This window comes from Erythrolamprus reginae, chromosome Z (assembly GCF_031021105.1).
Source record: "Erythrolamprus reginae isolate rEryReg1 chromosome Z, rEryReg1.hap1, whole genome shotgun sequence".
In the NCBI taxonomy this organism is placed as follows: Eukaryota; Metazoa; Chordata; class Lepidosauria; order Squamata; family Dipsadidae; genus Erythrolamprus; species Erythrolamprus reginae.
Window position 1 is genome coordinate 1,134,809 of NC_091963.1, and position 19,962 is coordinate 1,154,770.

General features: G+C 48.4%; 1 protein-coding gene across 1 annotated transcript in view; it reads left to right on the forward strand.

The window, feature by feature from the left end:
• LOC139153212 (uncharacterized) overlaps positions 1-19,962 on the forward strand; it is a 46,370-nt gene that overhangs the window by 5,633 nt on the left and 20,775 nt on the right. Inside the window, exons 5-15 of the mRNA XM_070726854.1 lie at positions 1,094-1,189; positions 1,704-1,838; positions 3,743-3,928; positions 4,197-4,343; positions 6,319-6,519; positions 7,960-8,136; positions 13,181-13,309; positions 16,363-16,497; positions 17,830-17,982; positions 18,286-18,438; positions 19,547-19,687. Of these exons, the coding sequence (XP_070582955.1) occupies positions 1,094-1,189; positions 1,704-1,838; positions 3,743-3,928; positions 4,197-4,343; positions 6,319-6,519; positions 7,960-8,136; positions 13,181-13,309; positions 16,363-16,497; positions 17,830-17,982; positions 18,286-18,438; positions 19,547-19,687 (1,653 nt within the window). The remainder of the gene's footprint in view (positions 1-1,093; positions 1,190-1,703; positions 1,839-3,742; positions 3,929-4,196; positions 4,344-6,318; positions 6,520-7,959; positions 8,137-13,180; positions 13,310-16,362; positions 16,498-17,829; positions 17,983-18,285; positions 18,439-19,546; positions 19,688-19,962) is intronic.

Below are 19,962 nucleotides of genomic sequence, written 5' to 3' on the forward strand. Positions count from 1 at the left end.
CAAGATTTTACTTGCTGTACATGTTCAGAAACCAAATCTCACGAGGGGCATGCGTGCCTACATCGGGGGCGCACAATTCCCCAAAAGTCGCTACTGGAATGTAGCACCTTAACGTTCTGTTAGCAAGCCATCACTGCATCCAGGGTGGGCAGCAGGCAGGACGGGGTGGAACGCAGTTCCACTGGTGGAAATGAAGATACGTGTGTAGCTCCAGCTGATCGGCAGCTGTCACTTCCTGGATTACTGGTCTGGGCTCAGCTCTCCTTTTTTCCCCCTGCTGCTGCTGCTGCATCTGTGTTCCTTGCTTTTTTCCTCCTTCCTCCTCCCTGGCCTCAGACGAGCTTCCCTCTCTCCTGCCTGGCTCCCCTCCAGCCTCACGCGGCCACCTCCCCCCTGAGGTGCAAGCAGAAGGCGTGGGTGGAAGCAGTGCTGGCAGCATTGATGCTTCTGGCAGCACCCGTTCACCTAGCTACCCAGCCTGAGGGGGGGGTGACCCAGGAAGGAGAGCGCGGGAAACGCGAAGCAAATTGTCACTCCAGCGAGCGACCCTGGTAAGGTTGTAAGTCGTGGACTTAACAGTTCACTTGAACGATGATGATTGTTCAAGCCACTCCCACCTGATCACATGGCCGGTAAGCCACTCCTACCCAGTCGCATGACCATTAAGCCACACCCACAAAATAAGCCACACCCACAGTGTGGCAGTAAAAAGTTTGGCTGCCCACTACTGACTGCATCCCTTCCTCATTGCCGGAGAGGGGGTTGCGTCCAGCACCCCCCCACCTTATCTCCCAACACACCCTGAATACATCCCCTCCGTACACAAATGGCGCCCTGCCCAGTCCGCTCTCACGCACCAAGCAGGGGGCCAGTCCTCCCAACAGAGGGGGGCGGGAGAGGAAAGGGCCCAATACACTCACCTCTCCCTGCCCCTTCCGGCCCCCGGATTCCCCCAGGAGCCTTCCCAGGCTCAGTTCCAAACATTCAGAGGTTTAAATAATGTTTAATTTCAGCCATGCTTTTCCCCTTCTTTCTTTGGCAATTACTTCAATGGGCCAGGCTGTCAGTTGCCTCTCTGTTTCCCTCCACACAGGTGAAGAGGCCCCTTTCTCAGAGGGCATGGACGGAGCCTGCAGCCGGAAGCAGGAGAAGGCCGAGAGACGCCCAACGGCAGCAAGCGACGAGGAAGGTACGAGCAGCACAGAGAAAAAGGCCAACGTGTCCTTCTCCAACTGCTGCTCTCCAGAGCTGCAGGGACAGGAATGCCCACTGGTTTCAGCCTTGGCTGTGGCTTCTGGGCATTGCGGTCCCAGCCCCGTTGGAAGGGACTGCCAGGAGAGTCACAGATTAAGGTCGAGGTCATTTTTCTCTGTAATTTTGGCTCAGAATTTGGGTGACATCCTTTTTTTTTTTTTTTAAAAAAATTATTATTATTATTATTATTATTATTATTATTATTATTATTATTATTATTATTATTATTATTATTATTAATTGGATTTGTATGCCGCCCCTCTCCGTAGACTCGGGGCGGCTAACAACAGTAGTACAAAACAGCATGTAAATCCAATACTAAAACAGTTAAAAAGCCCTTATTTGTAAAACCAAACATACATACAAACAAACATACCATGCATAAATTTGTTGCCCATTCTAGCTTTTTCCTAAAAGTCTCTCTCTCCCACCCCCCACCCACCCCGTAGCTAAGGATCAAAGCAGCCACCACCTCTGTGCGCTCATGAAGCTGGTCAACGAAATCCCGGAGTTCCTTTGCGGACATGCCCACCCGAGCCTGCATCGATGCATAACTGCTGGGCGCACTGAAAGCAGGGGGCACGGTGAGTATGCCGCCTGCACAGCCGTGCCGATTTTCTTGAGCCTTGGCCCGGGCGTCCCAAGCAGTAGTGGGTTCCAACCAGTATGGAGCAGGACGCCGCACCAGTAGTAAAACTGGAGCTGTGCATGCAGCGGTGGGTCTCTGGCAGGCGTGCATGCACATTCCAGCGGGAGTTTGCTTTTTGCGCATGCACAGGAAGCAAAATCTCACAAGGGGACACGTGTGTGAGAGAATTTGGTGGGTTTTTTTGTTGCTTCTGCTCATGCATGGAAGCAAAATAATCGCATGCGCTGAACGAAATCTCATTGGGACAGGCGCATTCCAGAGACCCAAAGTTGCGCGCAGTGCACTAGTAGCAATGGTAGTGGCCACAGTCTGTTTGTGGAACTGATTCACACAAACGGTTGATGAGGGCGTGCACACAACTCCCTTTGCATAAGTGGTGGCCTCTCGTGCAGGTGCGTGAAGCTCCATTTTGTGCGAGCGGCCGGCCCGAATGGTGCTTTGTACCGCCAGTTCCCACCGCTCTCGTGCCACTGGAGCTTTGCACGCCAGCGCACACACTGCCATGCACACTGGACCATTCTCCATCACCCCCACCATCCTTCTGGTCTACAAATAGAAAAAAGGTTGGGGGCCAGGGAAGGCTGGGGAGCCTTCCCAGTGACCGGTGCAGGCGCACACTCATCCAATTGGCAGGCATGTGTGTCGACATGAGATTCAGCTTCTGCACATGTACTGGAAGCGAAATCTCACGTGAAATCACCAAAGTCTCGTTCACATGCTCGTCCTCATGCGAGAAGCCGAATCTCACACTGACGCACATGCCCGGCTGACGGTCAGCTGCAGCTCTTCCTTATCAGTTCCATTTTCGCTACCAGGACCTCATATTGCCCCATACATCTGCAACCGAGGCCACTGTTTCTCAATTATTTCTGTTACGCCCCCCGTCCCAGAAGAAAACATTTCATGCCCCCCCCCCCATTTTCTGCCGGGACAATTGTTTGCAACATTCGGCACATTTTCGCCGAAAAAATTCAAGCGGCTTCTCAGCGTGATCGGGTGTAACGTGACACCTCAATCTGTGTCAGTCTTGTTGGGTGATAGTGACCGTAACTGAAGTCCACAGTGCCAAAATAAGATATAACGTCTGCCAGGCAAGGCCCGTAGTCCACGAACTATGTTCAGGATTCACAGGGCAAGAACACAACCCACAATGCTGTTGTGGCCTATTGGCCGCCGGGCCCTTCAGCAACCAAATCAGAAAAGGGGGAGGGAGTCAGGGTCAGCTTCAAGGCAACCGGAGAGCGCCGAGGGGGAAGAGAGAGGTGGAGCCTGGCCGACCATCAGCCCTCGGATGGTGGGTCAAGAGCCCCCAGGTCTGGAGGTGGCTGGTGAAGAAGAGGAGGAACGGCTGGGTCCAGTGCCTGATGCACTAATGTGCAGAAGGCAGAGGAGAGCAGTGGAAATCCGTGGGCCCATCCTTGGTCCACAAATAGAAAAAAGCTTGGGGACCAGGCAAGGTTGGGGAACATTCCCAGTGACTGGCACGGCTGCGCACTCATGCAATGGGCAGGCATGCAAAGCCCCCCCTACCTCTGGGGATAAAAGGCAGGGGGCGGAGGCGAATAAATGTGGCAGAATTATTCATCTCCCTCCTTATTAGCCTGCATTGAGGGAGAAACTGTTGGCTTGGGCTGCTGACTCTCCTAATAAAGGAATAATTTAAGGGGGGACTTGATCAAAGGGCATAAAATCCTGCATGGGACAGAAAAGGTGGATAGAGAAAAACTATTTTCTGTATCACACAGTACTAGGACGAGGGGGCCCTCCCTAAAGGTCACAGGTAGGAAAGTGAGGACAAATGAAGGGAGAGATTTCTGAGCTTCTGATCTTTCTTTCCAGCAGGTCCGGTTGTCCAGCTGAGGGGCTTCTCACACTTCCGACCACTTGAGCCCTTGGTTGACTTGGTTTCCCCAAGTGTCTCCAGCTCAGGAGGGACCCCCAGCAGCAGCCCAGAGGGAGAATGGTCAGAGCCCACCTCCCGAAGCACATTTGCCCAATGCGATGCTCAAGGACGGAAGGGAAAAGGTGGGTCCATCACCCGGAACAATACAAACCCTTCTGCAACCACAATAGGAACGAGTAACTTGATTCTGAAGTGAAGTAGTCTGAAAAAATGGTGGTTTTTTTCCCAGTGCTGTTCTAACTTTGAACGGTCACTAAACAAACCATTGTAAATCAAGAACTGCCCGTCCTAAGGCTTCATGTGATGTTAACTGTAGTTTTGCTTTCCTCCCTCCCTCCCTCCCCCCTCCCTCCCTCCCTCCCCCCTCCCTTCCTTCCTCCCTTCCTTCAGATGCAGAGGTAGTGACTGATGCAGAGCCATTGACCAAGGATAACCTGGCCGAAAAGCAGTTGAAGTCCGAAGAAGGACCTTGGCTTCCTCGGCTCTCAGCGGAACAGAAGGGCAGCCCAGCAATGGACCTAAGGCTGGATTCTGATGGTGAGTTTGAAGGAGGTCTTCAAGCGCCCGGTCTCCTTGATATCCCTTCTGCTGCAAAAGTATTATGTAAGCCCTACACGACTTAGAATCAGATTATCTTCAGGACCGCCTTCAGCCTCATGCATCCCTGCGGCCGGTCAGGTCCCACAGAGTCGGCCTTCTCCAGATCCCGTCGGCCAGATAATGTCACCTGGTGGGGCCTAGGGGAAGAGCCTTCTCTGTGGCGGCCCCGGCCCTCTGGAACGAACTCCCTCCGGAGATATGTACCACCCCCTCCCTCCTGATCTTTCGCAAAGCCTTAAAGACCTACCTTTGCCGGCGGCTTGGGGTCGTGAGTGATGAGACTGTCTCTGGCCGATGCGGGAAAGGACAGAGTTGTCATGAGTGGTGGGGTGGGGTGAGCAGGGGGAGTGGCAGCGGGCAGTGGGAAAAGTGGTGAGAAGCAGCAAGGGGAGTGGGGGGAGCAGCGATGATCAGCAGGGGGAGCAGCAGCGAGTGGGAGAGAGTGGGGGAATGGTGGCGAGCAGGGGGAGTGGTGAAAGGAAAGGACAGAGCTGCCATGAATGGTGGGGCAGGGAGAGCAGCAGCAAGTGGGGGAGTAGCAGTGGGCAGCAGGGGAAGCGGTGGTGAGCGTGGGAAGTGGTGGGGAGTGGCGGCGAGCGGGGGAGCAGCAAAAGGAAAGGACAGAGCCACTGGGAGTGGTATGGCAGGGCAAGCAGGGGGAGCGGCAGCAAGTGGGGGAGTGGCAGCAAGTAGCAGGGGGAGCAGCGGCGAGCAGTGGGGAGAGTGGTGACGAGCAGTGGGGGGAGCAGCGGAGGGGATCGGTGGTGAGTGGGGAGATCGGCGGTGAGTGGGCGGGAGCAGCAGCAAGCAGGGGGAGTGGTGAAAGGAAAGGACAGAGCTGCCATGAGTGGGGGCAAGTGGCAGGAGCGGCAGCAAGCAGCGGGGGGAGCAGTGGTGAGTGGGGGGAGCTGTGACAAGCAGTGGAGGGAGCAGCAGCAAGTGGGGGGAGCAGTGGCGAGCGGTGGGAATGGCAGCGAGCGGTGGGAGTGGCGACGAGCGGTGGGAGTGGCGACGAGCGGTGGGAGTGGCGACGAGCGGTGGGAGTGGCGACGAGCGGTGGGAGTGGCGACGAGCGGTGGGAGTGGCGACGAGCGGTGGGAGTGGCGACGAGCGGTGGGAGTGGCGACGAGCGGTGGGAGTGGCGACGAGCGGGGGGAGCGGTGGTGAGAGGGGGGAGTGACAGCAAGTGGGGGGAGCGGCAGTGAGGGAGGGAGCAGCAAAAGGAAAGGAAAAGACAGAGCCGCCATGAATGGCATGATGGGGTGAGCAGGGGGGAACAGCAGCAAGCAGGGGGAGTGGCGGGGAGCATTGGGGAGAGTGGTGATCAGTAGCGGGGAGAACGGCGGGGAGCAGCAGGGGGAGAGGTGGTGAGCAGTGGGAGGAATAAATGAGGGGAGTGGCAATGAGCAGTGGGGGCAGCAGGGCGTGGGGGAGCAGTAGTGAGGGGGGAATGGCGGCGAGCAGGGGGAGCAGTGAAAGGGAAGGAAAGGACAGCCGCCAGGAGTGGTGGGGCGGGGCAAGCAGGGGGAGTGGCAGTGAGCAGTTGGGAGAGTGGTGACAAGCAGCGAGGGAGCAGCTGGAAGCAGAGGAGGAAGCGGTGGTGAGTGGGGGGAGCAACGGCGAGCAGCGTGGGGAAGCAGCGGCAGTCACCTATCTTGTTTTGGCCTATTTCCTGGCCTTTTTTCTTCTGCGCATGCACAGAAGCTAAAAAGAAAACGGAAATCCCACACGGGGCCCGCACAGGTGCCCTCTCGAATGGTGGCCCTCCCCTGCCTAAAACTCAGGTGTGTCCCATACTCTGAAAAACACAGCACAATCACCTTTAGCATTAGTGATGGTTCAAGTGGAAAACATCCTTTTCTTCTGTCTTCTTCTGTCCTGTCCGGTCCTGTCCACCTCCTTTGTTATAAAGACTCTTCTGCAGATTCTGGCTGTCCGGACCGACCCCATTCCTGGGGGTGTGGAGGGGCAGAGAGATCGACACTACCGCACCCTTCACAAAGCATCTCCGAGACTGTCAGCCAATCCAAGGACGGAAAGACGATGCCGGAAGCCATTGCCGAGAAGGAAGTCCCAAAAAGTTCTCACAAGGCATCTCCAAAGTTGGGGCCAGGTGTGTTCTTTGTAAACTTGGAGAGGGACAAAGGAATTATTTATTATTATTATTATTTATTAGACTTGTATTCCGCTCCTCTCCGAGGACCCAGAGTATGAATGGAACAACAGAGTTCGGTGGGACTTTGGAGGTCTTCTAGTCCACCCCTCTCACCCAGGACCTGTGATAAATCAAGAACTCCTGCTGCTGGCTACTAATTGGAACTGTACAGTGGTACCTCTACTTACGAGCTGAATTTGTTCCATGACCGGGTTCTTAAGTAGAAAAGTTTGTAAGAAGAAGCAATTTTTCCCATAGGAATCAATGTCACAGCAAATAAGGCATGAGATTGGGGAAACCACAGGGAGGGTAGAGGCCCTGTTTCCTCCCAGGAGATTCCTAGAGAGGCCCCACGGAGGCTTCTCCCCACCTTTTCCGGTCCTGTTTCCTCCCAGGAGGAATGGAATGAGAGGGGGGGGGATCAGACGGAGATGGTCTTAATTGTGCAGAAGTGTCAGAGGGAGGATGCCGCTTGATGGAGGGGCGGTCTGCCTGGTATCCTCGACCTCTGCTGTTGCAGCCAATTTGTCCATTAGTCCAATTATTAAAGCATCCTGGCCTTCAGACAAAATCTTTGTGGTAGCCCACTGCTTCCTTCCCTCCTTGTAGACATAGTACCGTTGAGGACCACTTGTTGAGTATGTTTTGTCAGCCAGTTACGACTCCACCTAGTGGTGATGCTGTTTACCCCGCCTTTTCCAAATGTGGTCTCGCCAGTAGGTTGTGGTCTACTCTGTCAAATGCCTTATTGAAGTCTTCACTATACTACGTCTGCATTTTGCTGGTCTACTAATTTAGTCACATGATGTAAAAATGGGAAGTGTTTTTTAATAGGAAAGTGAACACAAGAACAAGGGGAAACAATCTGAAGTTAGTTGGGGGAAAGATCAAAAGCAACGTGAGAAAATATTATTTCACTGAAAGAGTAGTAGATCCTTGGAACAAACTTCCAGCAGACGTGGTTGGTAAATCCACAGGGACTGAATTGAAACATGCCTGGGATAAACATAGATCCATCCTAAGATAAAATACAGGAAATAGTATAAGGGCAGACTAGATGGACCATGAGGTCTTTTTCTGCCGTCAGGCTTCTATGTTTCTATGTTTCTATTGGTTTGCCATGATCTTTTTTAAACAAACTCATGCTGGCTACTCGTTATAGCTTTATTTATTTCTAGAGATGAGACCGTTGCTGAAACTCGATGGGATAAAATGTTACATGTTCCGTTGTTGGATACGGACCATTGTTCACGTCTGTCTAATTCTTTGGGATCCCAAGCTGGTTTTCTGGAGTGTTGACTGTTCTTGGAATTTTAATGTCATATGCAAATTTGGATGGGTTCCCCCTCTAAATCATTTATAATGTTATTTATTTGTGAATTCTATCCTCTCTTATAGAAGTAGCTTCTGAAGAGAAACCTCCACTCAAGGGCTTGTTGAAGTGCCTGAAGGATCTGGTTAGCCTACAGTCCAGGCGTGGCTCTCAAACTCCCCTCAAGGCGTCCATAGGAAGGCAGCCATGGACCCCCAGATTTGGGCGATGTGGAGGCAGGAATGACTCGCTACCCATCCAAGGTAAGTCTTGATCTTCACAGACAATTTATTCATTTATTTATTTATTGGATTTGTATGCCGCCCCTCTCCGTAGACTCGGGGCGGCTAACAACAGTAACAAAAAACAGCATGTAAATCCAATACTACAACAACTAAAAAAACCCTTATTTTAAAACCAATCATACCTACAAACAAACATACCATGCATAAATTGTAAAGGCCTAGGGGGAAAGGGTATCTCAATTCCCCCATGCCTGGCAGCAGAGGTGGGTTTTAAGGAGCTTACGAAAGGCGAGGAGGGTGGGGGCAATTCTAATCTCTGGGGGGAGTTGGTTCCAGAGGGCCGGGGCCGCCACAGAGAAGGCTCTTCTCCTGGGTCCCGCCAAATGACATTGTTTAGTTGATGGGACCCGGGGAAGGCCAACTCTGTGGGACCTAACTGGTCGCTGGGATTCGTGCAGCAGAAGGCGGTCCTGGAGATAACCTGGCCCGGTGCCATGGAGGTCTTTATAGGTCATAATCAACACTTTGAATTGTGACCTATAAATTGTGACCTATAATTTACCTGAATTGTTTATTCTCCTCGGATGCCGACCTTCTGTTCTGGGACCAAACGCATCGCTCCCCAAAATTATTGCAGGTGGTCCTCAACTTTCGACCACACCCAAGCCCAAAATTTCCATCGCTAATTTCCATTGCTCCATACAACCTTTCTCACCAAGGTGGTTAAGTGAATTCCCTTCAGGGGTGATGTGGGTAACCCAGTCGTTAAGCGCATCCAGCTTCCCCCTTGAACTTCACTTGCCCAAAGGTTGCAAAAGGGCATCAATGTGGCCATCGTAAACATGGGTCATTTGCCAGGCCTTCTGAATTTGGCTGGTGTGACTGCTGAGAAGGCTGCAATGGTTGTTAGGTGTGAAAAAGGTCATTGGAAGTGAAGGGCTGCAAAAAAATTTGACTACCACACTCTGGGTGTGGCTTGCTGGCCATGTGACCACGTGGGAGTGGCTTGACGGTCATGTGACTAGGGTGGCTTAAAGGTCATGTGATTGGCTTAAAGGTGGCCAACTTGACGTCACTCAGGTCAAGGGTTAGTGTTAGGGCACCTGGCCTCTCCTCGCCTCCAAGAGATACAATTTCCCTATCTATTTACTATTACTGAACATCCAAAATACAGGATGCCTGTACTGCGTCCACAGTCTCTGCGTCCTCTGAGTCCATAACTATTTGTGCAGGATGCCGAGTGAACCATAACAGGGTCATTAAAAGGTGATGATGACAGAAAAGAAGAAGTGGGGGGGAAACCCAGAATTATATTTATTGGACATTTTTAATAAGAAATTCAAAAAAGAAGTACGATATTTGATTATTCACATTCTGACCACGGCAAGGATAATATACACTCAACAATGGAAATGCGGGAGGAGGAAAACAGGAAACATTACCAAACGAAAGGAGCTTGATTAAAAAAATTCTTGATTGTGCAGAAGCAGATAAACATAGAAACATAGAAGTCTGACGGCAGAAAAAGACCCCATGGTCCATCTAGTCTGCCCTTATACTATTTTCTGTATTTTATCTTAGGATGGATCTATGTTTATCCCAGGCATGTTTAAATTCAGTTCCTGTTGATTTATCTACCATGTCTGCTGGAAGTTTGTTCCAAGGATCTACTACTCTTTCAGTAAAATAATATTTTCTCATGTTGCTTTTGATCTTCCCCCCAACTAACTTCAGATTGTTTCCCCTTGTTCTTGTGTTCACTTTCCTATTAAAAACACTTCCCTCCTGGACCTTATTTAACCCTTTAATATATTTAAATGTTTCGATCATGTCCCCCCTTTTCCTTCTGTCCTCCAGACTATACAGATTGAGTCCATGAAGTCTTTCCTGATACGTTTTATACTTAAGACCTTCCACCATTCTTGTAGCCCGTCTTTGGACCCGTTCAATTTTGTCAATATCTTTTTGTAGGTGAGGTCTCCAGAACTGAACACAGTATTCCAAATGTGGTCTCACCAGCATTCTATATAGCGGGATCATAATCTCCCCCTTCCTGCTTGTTATACCTCTAGCTATGCAGCCAAGCATCCTACTTGCTTTCCCTACTGCCTGACTGCACTGTTCACCCATTTTGAGACTGTCAGAAATCACTACGCCTAAATCCTTTTCTTTTGAAGTATTTGCTAACACAGAACTGCCAATACAATAGTCAGATTGAGGATTCCTTTTCCCCAAGTGCATTATTTTACATTTGGAAACATTAAACTGCAGTTTCCATTGCTTTGACCATTTATCTAGTAAAGCTAAATCATTTACCATATTGCCGACGCCTCCAGGAATATCAACCCTATTGCACACTTTAGAGTCATCGGCAAATAGGCAAACCTTCCCTACCAGACCTTCCCCTATGTCACTCACAAACATATTAAAAAGAATAGGACCCAGAACAGACCCTTGTGGCACACCGCTTGTAACCTGACTCTGCTCAGAATACTCGCCATTCACAACATAAGATGACAATGGGGCTCAAAGACCAAGAAAATACAAAGTACTATGAAATATGGAGACAATTTTACAAATGGCTTGATAAAAGGGGGGAAAAGGAAGCTGCATAAAAGATTTATGAATAAGTTTTAAAGGCTTTAAAAAAAATTATATTCATTTAAGAGTTTGGTAATAACCGACCATATGTGAGAGTAGATAGGGGGAAAAGGATTGAAGAAATACTAAATACTTGAAATTTGGTTATATTATGACCGAATAATATCCACTGGTAGTATTCACCGTATGATAAATTGATGAGTTTAAACTAAGCTGTCAATGAGACAGTGGGAGCGGGGTGGATTATGTAGAGATTGTTTTTGTCTATGGTTTTCTCTTTCAATTACCTTTTTTGCCTGTTTTGATGATGAATGTAAAGATGCTATGAAAATGTCTTTTTAAATGTATATATTTGAAGTAAAATTCCTTTTTTAATATAAATTTTTAAAAAAATGTAAAAAAGGAAATGCGGGAGAAGGGGGGTGGTCAGCACCACGGCGAGATGGTTTCTCTCTCGCTCCTGTGAGGGGATGCTGAATCCCTGCTGTTTGGGGGAGCCGATTCCTGTCAGATTGGCCTGGAACCTCCATGAAGGGCGGGGGGATGAAAAGGGAGTTTTGGTCCCCCACCATTTTTGGGGTTGGCATACTTCGCGGCGGGAGGGCTATTGACCTCGACTGACAGCAGGTGAAACGACCTCGGTTGCCATAGCTGCAGTGACTATTTACTGGAAAGATAGGTTTTAACACATTAGGAAGTCATCTGGAAGGAGAAGACACATAAGATTTCATGCTGGAGGTTGAGAAGAAGATAGTTGAGAAGAAAGGGTGAGCTACCATGCCAGACGGAGACCTTGACAAGGATTTTTAAAAAATTGTTTGTTTTGGAAATTGAGCTAAAGCGGAAGCGGCCATACTATTAGTGGACTGTTTAATTAGCATTAAATGAACTTAAAATTAATTAAAACCCAAGAATTTTATAATTTGCTTTGCTTTTGGATGTTGAGAGTTAAATTTGGGCTTTTTGAGACTATTAGAATTTAAATTTAAAAGTTTGTACAGAGGCCAAAGAATCTAAAGCAATTGTGAGATCGTATACTGGGGACATATAATAATAATAATAATAATAATAATAATAATAATAATAATAATAATAATAATAATTTATTAGATTTGTATGCCACCCCTCTCCGAAGACTCAGGGCGACATGAAGTTGAGGTTACATTTGGTTGGATTTTCAATTCACTGAATATGATTCTGCTATGACAATGCTCAAAAGGTGCTTTCCAAACTCTAAGTGAGACGTTTCTGTCATTTCACCATTCTGTAGCTGCTCACTTCTAGGATGGTCAAACATCTGGCAACTTTTAATCTCAACCAGAAAATGCTCTGTCCTACACATTGGCAAAAAGAATCAGAACACCATATACAAGCTGGATGACCAAGACCTTGCAGAAAACCCTCATTCTGTAAAAGACCTTGAAATACTCTTATCAAATGACCTAAATGCCAAAGCCCACTGCAACGACATCGTCAAAAAGGCTTCAAGAGTTGTTACCTAATCCTACGTAGCTTCTGCTCTGGTAACCAGAGCATTCAAAACTTTCACCAGACCAATCCTTGAATACAGCTCATGTGTCTGGAACCCGCACCACATTTCGAACATAAACATCCTAGAAAATGTCCAGAGATACTTTACTAGAAGAGCCCTCAACTCCTCCACTCGTAACAGAATACCCTACGCAACTAGACTTAGAATCCTAGGTTTAGAAATCTTAGAACTACGTCGTCTTAAACACGATATAAGCATAGCCCATAAAATCATCTGCTACAATGTTCTTCCTATCAACGGCTACTTCAGCTTCAACCATAACAACACACGAGCACACAACAGATACAAACTTAAAGTAAACCACTCTAAACTCGACTGCAGGAAATACGACTTTAATAACCAAGTAGTTGATGCATGGAACTCCCTACCAGACTCTGTAGTATCATCACTTAACCCCCAAAACTTTACCCTTAGATTATCCACTGTTGACTTCTCCTGATTCCTAAGAGGTCAGTAAGGGACGTGCATAAGTGCACCAGTGTGTCTTCCATCCCCTGTCCTAATGTTTCTCTCTTACTAGTATCATGTATATAAATATTGTTATATCTTTGTATACCACCAATATGTACGTGGCAAAACAAACAAACAAATAAATAAAATGTGGGTGAATTCAATGACCTGCTTGTTTTGAGTCCATTGATACGAGTATTGTTTTGAGGTTCTTGGAAAATCCTTGGCCGAGTCACATGATCGTCAAGCCACTCCCACATGGTCACATGGCTGGCAAGCCACTGCTACCTTGGTCACATGACCGTCAAGCCACACCCACAAAATAAGTCACACCCACAGCGTGGTAGTAAAAAAAATTGGTCGCCCTTCACTGGGGCTTTGGCAGGGGAGGGGTTTTTCTTTCTGTTCTTGCCTCTGGCAAAGCCGGGAATTAAGGGCAGCATTTGTGGGTCCCTGCAGTCAAAAAGGAGAAGGAGACCAGCAGCTTCAAGCATCAGGACCTACAAGGAAATCTCTCCCTGGCGATCGTCCGTGGAAGTGGAAGCCCGGAGAAAGCCCAGGAGCGATCTGGCATCTCGGCTGTCCGTGGTAAGTTCCCGGGTCTGGTTTTTGGGGTTGAGTTCCACAGGGTGACCTGTGTTCTGCTTGATAAATTCCAGTTCCCCAAAAATCACTTCTTAGTAATAAAACTCACTCTTTATTTCACTCAGGCAGGCTACATGAAAGCAATGCACAGCTCAAGTAGCATATGAAGCAGAGTTCAATCTCATTAAGAAATCAGCTTCGACTCGGTTGATACAGTGATCCCCCGATTATTGCGAGGGTTCCGTTCCAAGACCCCTCGCGATAATCAATTTTTGGGGATGTAGTGGTGCGGAAGTAAAAACACCATCTGCGCATGTGCGCCCCTTTTTCCATGGCCGCGCATGCGCAGATGGTGTTTTTACTTCCGCACCTGGGAAGACCCAGCAGCTGAGGAGCCGCCTGCCTGCCCGCTTGTCCGCCGCTTTTCCGCTTGTCCGCCGCTCTGGGAGTTGAAGACCCAGGGAAGGTTCCTTCGGCCGCCCACCAGCTGATCTGCTCGGCAGCGCAGTAGCAGCGAGGAGCCGAAGATGGGGTTTCCCCGTTGCCCACGCAAAGGGGAAACCCCATCTTCGGCTCCTCGCTGCTACTGCGCTGCCGAGCAGATCAGCTGGTGGGCGGCCGAAGGAACCTTCCCTGGGTGCCACCCGCCGCTCGAGAGCAAGAGGGGGAGAGATAGAGAAAGAGAGAGAAGGAAAGAAAGAGATGAGAGAGGGAGGAAGAGAGTGTGAGAGAGGAAGAAGCAAGATAGAGAAAGAGAGAGAGAAAGAAAGATGAGAAAGGAAGGGAGTGACGTCATCGGGTGGAAAAATCGCGATATAGCGTTTCGCAAAGATCGAGATCGCGAAACTCGGGGGATCACTGTATTCCTGGAAGCATCCGTAATATGGCAAATGATTTAGCTTTACTAGATAACTGCTCAAAGCAATGGAAACTGCAGTTTAATGTTTCCAAATGTAAAATAATGCACTTGGGGAAAAGGAATCCTCAATCTGAGTATTGCATTGGCAGTTCTGTGTTAGCAAAAACTTCAGAAGAGAAGGATTTAGGGGTAGTGATTTCTGACAGTCTCAAAATGGGTGAACAATGTGGTCAGGCGGTAGGGAAAGCGAGTAGAATGCTTGGCTGCATAGCTAGAGGTATCACAAGCAGGAAGAGGGATATTGTGATCCCGCTGTATAGAGCGCTGGGGAGACCACATTTGGAATACTGTGTCCAGTTCTGGAGACCTCACCTAGAAAAAGATATTGATAAAATTGAATGGGTCCAAAGACGGGCTACAAAAATGGTGGAAGGTCTTCAGCATCAAACTTATCAGGAAAGACTTCATGAACTCAATCTGTATAGTCTGGAGGACAGAAGGAAAAGGGGGACATGATCGAAACATTTAAATATTTGTTTGTTTGTTTGTTTGTTTGTTTGTTTGTTAGATTTGTATGCCTCCCCCCTCCGCTGACTCGGGGCAGCATACAAATATGTTAAGGGGTTAAATAGGCTTAAGGAGGGAAGTGTTTTTAATAGGAAAGTGAACACTAGAACAAGGGGGAACAATCCGAGGTGAGTTGGGGGAAAGATCTGAAGCAACGTGAGAAAATATTATTTTACCTAAAGAGGAGTAGATGCTTGGAACAAACTTCCAGCAGAGGTGGTTGGTATATCTACAATAACTTAATTTAAACATGCCTGGGGTAAGCATAGATCCATCCTAAGATAAAATACAGGAAATGGTATAAGGGCAAACTGGATGGACCTTGAGATCTTTTTCTGCCATCAATCTTACATGTTTCTATGCTACTATGACTCTGCACCATACTCAATCTTTATCACATTCCTTTAGATAACTCCCATCTCATTAATCAAAACTACTCAGGAGAGTAAGAAAAGGAGGAGAGAGAAAGAAAAAGAAGGAGAAGGGAGAGATCAAAGAAAGAAAGAGAAAGGGAGAAAGAAGTGGGGGAAGGCAGGGGAGAGACAACAAAAGAAAGAAAAAAGAATAAGAAAAGGAGGAGAGAGTAGGAAAAAGAAGGGGAAAGGAGAGAACGAAGGAAGGAAAAAAGAGTAAGAAAAGGGGGAGAGAAAGAAGAAAAGAAAGAAAGAAAGGCGAGAATGGAAAGAATGGAAAGAATGAGAAAACGGAGAGAGGGGGAAAGGAAGGAAGGAGAAGGAAAAGAGAAGGAAAAAAGTATGAAAGGGGAAAAGAAAAAGGAAAGAAGGAAAGAAGAGATAGATAAAGAATGAAAATGAAAAGGGTGCGAGAGGAAGGCAGAAAAGGAAAGGGAGAAAGAAGGAAAGAATAAATTAAGAAAAAGGGAAGAGTGAAAGGAAAGAAAGAGATGAAGGGAAAAAGGGAAAGGGGGAAGAAACGAAAGAAGGAAGGAAGGAAGCAGAGGCAGCAAGGAGGAAGAAAGGAGTAAGGAGAAGGGAAAGGAAGGAGTAAGGGGATGGCAAGAAGGATAGTAGAAAGGGGAAGGAAGGAAGGAAGGAAGGGGGAAGAAGGAAGGAAATGGAAGGAAAGAAGGATGGAAAAAGGGGAAGGAAAAAGGAAGAAAGGAAAAAGGGAAGAAAGGAGAGATGAGGAAGGAAGGGAGGGAGGAGAAAGAAAAAGAAGGAAGGAGAGATATGAAAGGTAGTAAAGAAAAGGGAAGGGAAGAGAACTGTTAAGAAAGAAAAGAGAAAGAAAGGATGAAAAGAGAAGAGAAGGGAACCGAAAGGAAAGGAAAACCCTCTGGGTGTTTGAGGCAGGACTGGACATGTTCTGGGTCCCATGACAGCTGTCAAGATCAACTTTTCTCCACTCAGCATCCTTTCAATATCTCGGAATACAAAGTCCAACCTTCCAGGCCAGCTGGCTCAAAGTCCAGCTGGTTGGGAATGTGGTCATTGTAAGGTCCGTGTCTCGGTCCCCTTTCTCCTCCCAGCATTGCTCTCTGCCCACTTACAGATGGACATCATCGAGGGCCTCGGGTTCAACCAGCAGCAGGAGGGCTGGAAAGTTGGGGGGCAACTTGGAGAGATGGGCATGGTCGTAGAGATGTCTTCATTATACTCTCCTCCCCCAGTTAAATCTGAGGAGGAGGACCCCATTCGAGGACATGAGGACATCTTGGAAGAGAAGAGTTACCACCACTTCGGCCATCCAAGGAACAGCTTGTCACCTGGTTCCAGGCTGGGACTATGGGTCCCATATTCGGCAGGTAAGGCAAAGACCATTTGAGGCAAAATCTGGGGGGAGCAAAGGTTGAGCAAGGTTGAGCTGGGAAGATGGAGAAGAAGGTAAGGGTGGGCTGGGAAGATCAGGAAGAAGTCAAGGTTGAGTTGAGGAGGTGACCAAGAAGTCGAGGTTGAGCAAGGAAGATGAAGAAGAAGTCAAGGTTGAGCTGGGCAGGTGAACAAGAAGTCAAGGTTGAGCAAGGAAGATGAAGAAGAAGTCAAGATTGAGCAGGGAAGACAAAGAAAAAGTCAAGGGTGGGCTGGGAAGATCAGGAAGAAGTCAAGGTTGAGCTGGGGAGGTGAAGAAGGTGTCAAGATTGACCTTGTTGTGTGTGTGTGTGAAAAAGAAGTCAGAGTTGACCTGAGTAAATGAAGAAGAGTCAGAGTTGACCTGAAGAAGAAGTCAGGGTTGACATGGGGAGATGAAGAAAACTCAAGGGCATTTTGGGTGTGTATGTGAAAGAGGTAGTCAGAGACACTTCAGCAGACAGTGGGAGACTTCCCATGGGGGGCTCAGAGAAGAAGCAGGAAGTGGTGAGAGTTTCAATCCTAGAACATCCAGAAGGGAAGCCACACTCAGGACAGATGTTGGAGAAGGAAGGAAGAATCTGGTTCAGAAGTCCCAGCCCTGTCCATAGTGAAGGACAAAGGGAGAGTTTCTCCGATTCCTATCTTTGAAGGACAGGTTCCAAGTGTGACTGATGATGAGATGCCAGTCTTTGGAGATCTACCTTGAGCCCCTCCTCTTCTCCTTCACTTTCTCCTTTCCCTTCCTCTTTCCTCCTCCCTCTTCCCTCCTTCTTCTTTCATCTTCTCCTTCTCCTCCCTCTTCCCTCCTTCCTCTTTCCTCCTTCCTCTTCTCCTCCTCCTTCCTCTTTTCTTCTTCATCTTCTCCTTCCTCCTCCTCCATCCTTCCTCTTCCCTCCTTCCTCTTCTCCTTCTCCTCCTCCTTCCTCTTCTCCTTTTCCTCCTCCATACTCCCTCTTCTCTCTTTCTTTCCTCCTTCCTCCTTCCTCTTTCCTCTTCATCTTCTCCTCCTTCCTCCTTCCTCCTTCCCCTTCATCTTCTCCTCCTCCCTCCTCCCTCTTTCCTCCTTCCTCTCCTCCTTCTCCTCCATACTCCCTCTTCTCTCTTCTCCTTCCTCTTCTCCTTCTCCTCCTTCTCCTCCTTCCTCTTTCCTCCTTCATCTTCTCCTTCTTCTTCCTCCTCCATTCTCCCTCTTCCCTCTTCCTCCTTCATCTTGTCCTCCTCCTTCCTCTTTCATCTTCTCCTCCACCCTCCTTGCTCTTTCCTCCTTCGTCTTCTCCTTCTCCCAGAATGGAGCCCGGCCACCAGTCCCCTCCATGGCTTGCTCAACTGCCTGAAGGACATCCCCATGCCGAGACCACCAGCCCCCCAGATCTTGCCAGGGAAACGAGGAGCAACTGGGGAGAAGGAGAGACGAAGAGGAGGAAGGCGAGGACGATTCGGTAGGACAGGGGTTGGGAGAAGATGATGATCTTGGTTGGGAAGCCACTCCCACCCACTCACATGATCTTTAAACCACTCCCCTGCTCACGTGATTGCCAAGCCATTCACACCTGGTCACATGTCCAGCTTCTTAAAGTGACAGTAAACCTGCTGCCTCATTCCCATTGCATCAGCTTCTGGTTGCATTTGCTTACAACCTCTCATTACCACTATTAAATCTATGTACAATGACGAAAGGCAACTCCTGAACCCAGGACCTGCCTGCCTGCCTGCCTCTTCCTCCTTTCCTTGTTTCTTGACAGGCCCTCCATCCGATGCTTGTCCTCCCCAAGGATCAGAAGCGGGTCACAGGGAAAAGCCAGGTCAGCACCCCTTCCTGCCCCAGGGATATGCCAATGGGCACCACAACAGACAGGTGCCAGGGCGGAAAATGGAGATGGTGATGGGGCCAGAAGGTAAGGTCCATCAACAGGAGGAAACCTTGAAAATCTAGCTTGTTCAATGGCCTATTTTCATCTATCCTCTGTCTATCCATTCTCTCTGTCTCTCTGTCAGTCTGTCTCTCATCTAATCTCTATCTATCATCCATCCATCCATCCATCCATCCATCTAAATACAGTAGATAGACAGACAGACAGACAGACAGACAGACAGACAGACAGATGGACGAGAGATATATAATGGATAATATAGTTAGTTAGTTAATTAGTGTTGTGATTCAGTCTGAGGCTCCTCAGGGAACGGCTGGAACTCTGCCGGCTCCATGCTCAGAGGGGGAGGACGAGGAACAGGAGGAGGACCAGGCAGACGGGGAAGAGGAATGTCAGGACGAAGAGGAGGGAGAACAGCCTGAGACCCCGGGGGGAAGCTCTTCCCAGCGAGTAGCCTGGAGTCATTAGATGAGAACGCACAAGCCATCATAGATATGAGGCAGAGAAGGGCAGCACAACGAAGGGGACAATTAGCCAGGTATTTCCATCCCTAATAGGCAATAGCTGGGTTTGGGTGTGGTTTTCCTCAGAAAGGTTGAAAAGGCAGGCCCGCCCTTCCTGTATTGTGGAGAGTTATCTTTTGGGAGTTCTGTGACCTTGCTTCAATCCTTGGCGTCTCTGATTCTGGCTTGTGGCCTCGAAGGCTGAAAACTTGGGGGAGGCGTGGGTTTTATTATCTACAGTGGTGTGTGTGTCAGCAAGAAGCTTGTTGTATTGTCTGGCCGTCGTGACTCTTCTGTGAAGCTTCATAGCATTCCAGTTTGTAAGAACAGTTTTTGTTATCTGTGTTTGTTTTCAAAGATATAAAATGACTTTGCTTTTTACCAGCATGTCTGGATACTCTTTTTAGTTGGTGTTGACGTCTGGGGGAACCCAGACAGAACAATTAGATAGATAGATAGATAGATAGATAGATAGATAGATAGATAGATAGATAGATAGATAGATAGATAGATAGATAATATAGTTAGTTGGTTGGTTGGTTGGTTGGACAGATCAGACAGTCAGACAGACCCCTTTCATCACCAATTCCGTGGGTCCTCTGCTGACCTTTCTCCTGTGTTCCTCACAGATCTAGGATTCTCGAAGGAGCATCCTCTGAGTGCCCATATCCAGCCCCCGCCCCCTGTTATCCATTCATCGGTCAGCAGCTCACCGGATTGTCTTCCTTGGTGGACTCCAGAACCTGCCAGATGGAGGAGGAAGGAAGACGGTGAGCTCTTTCCAGGCCTGGGGTAGCGAGGTAGACCTTGACCCTTCAAGAGCCGGGATATCTTAATGTCCATCTCTTGGCAGAACATCTCCGTGGGCCAAGGGCTGTGGTTGGGATCTCGAAGCAGGATTGATTGATATATTGATATATTAATATATTGATATATAGATATATAGATACAGTGGTACCTCTACTTACAAACTTAATTCATTCCATGACCAGGTTCTTAAGTAGAAAGGTTTGTAAGAAGAAGCAATTTTTCCCATAGGAATCAA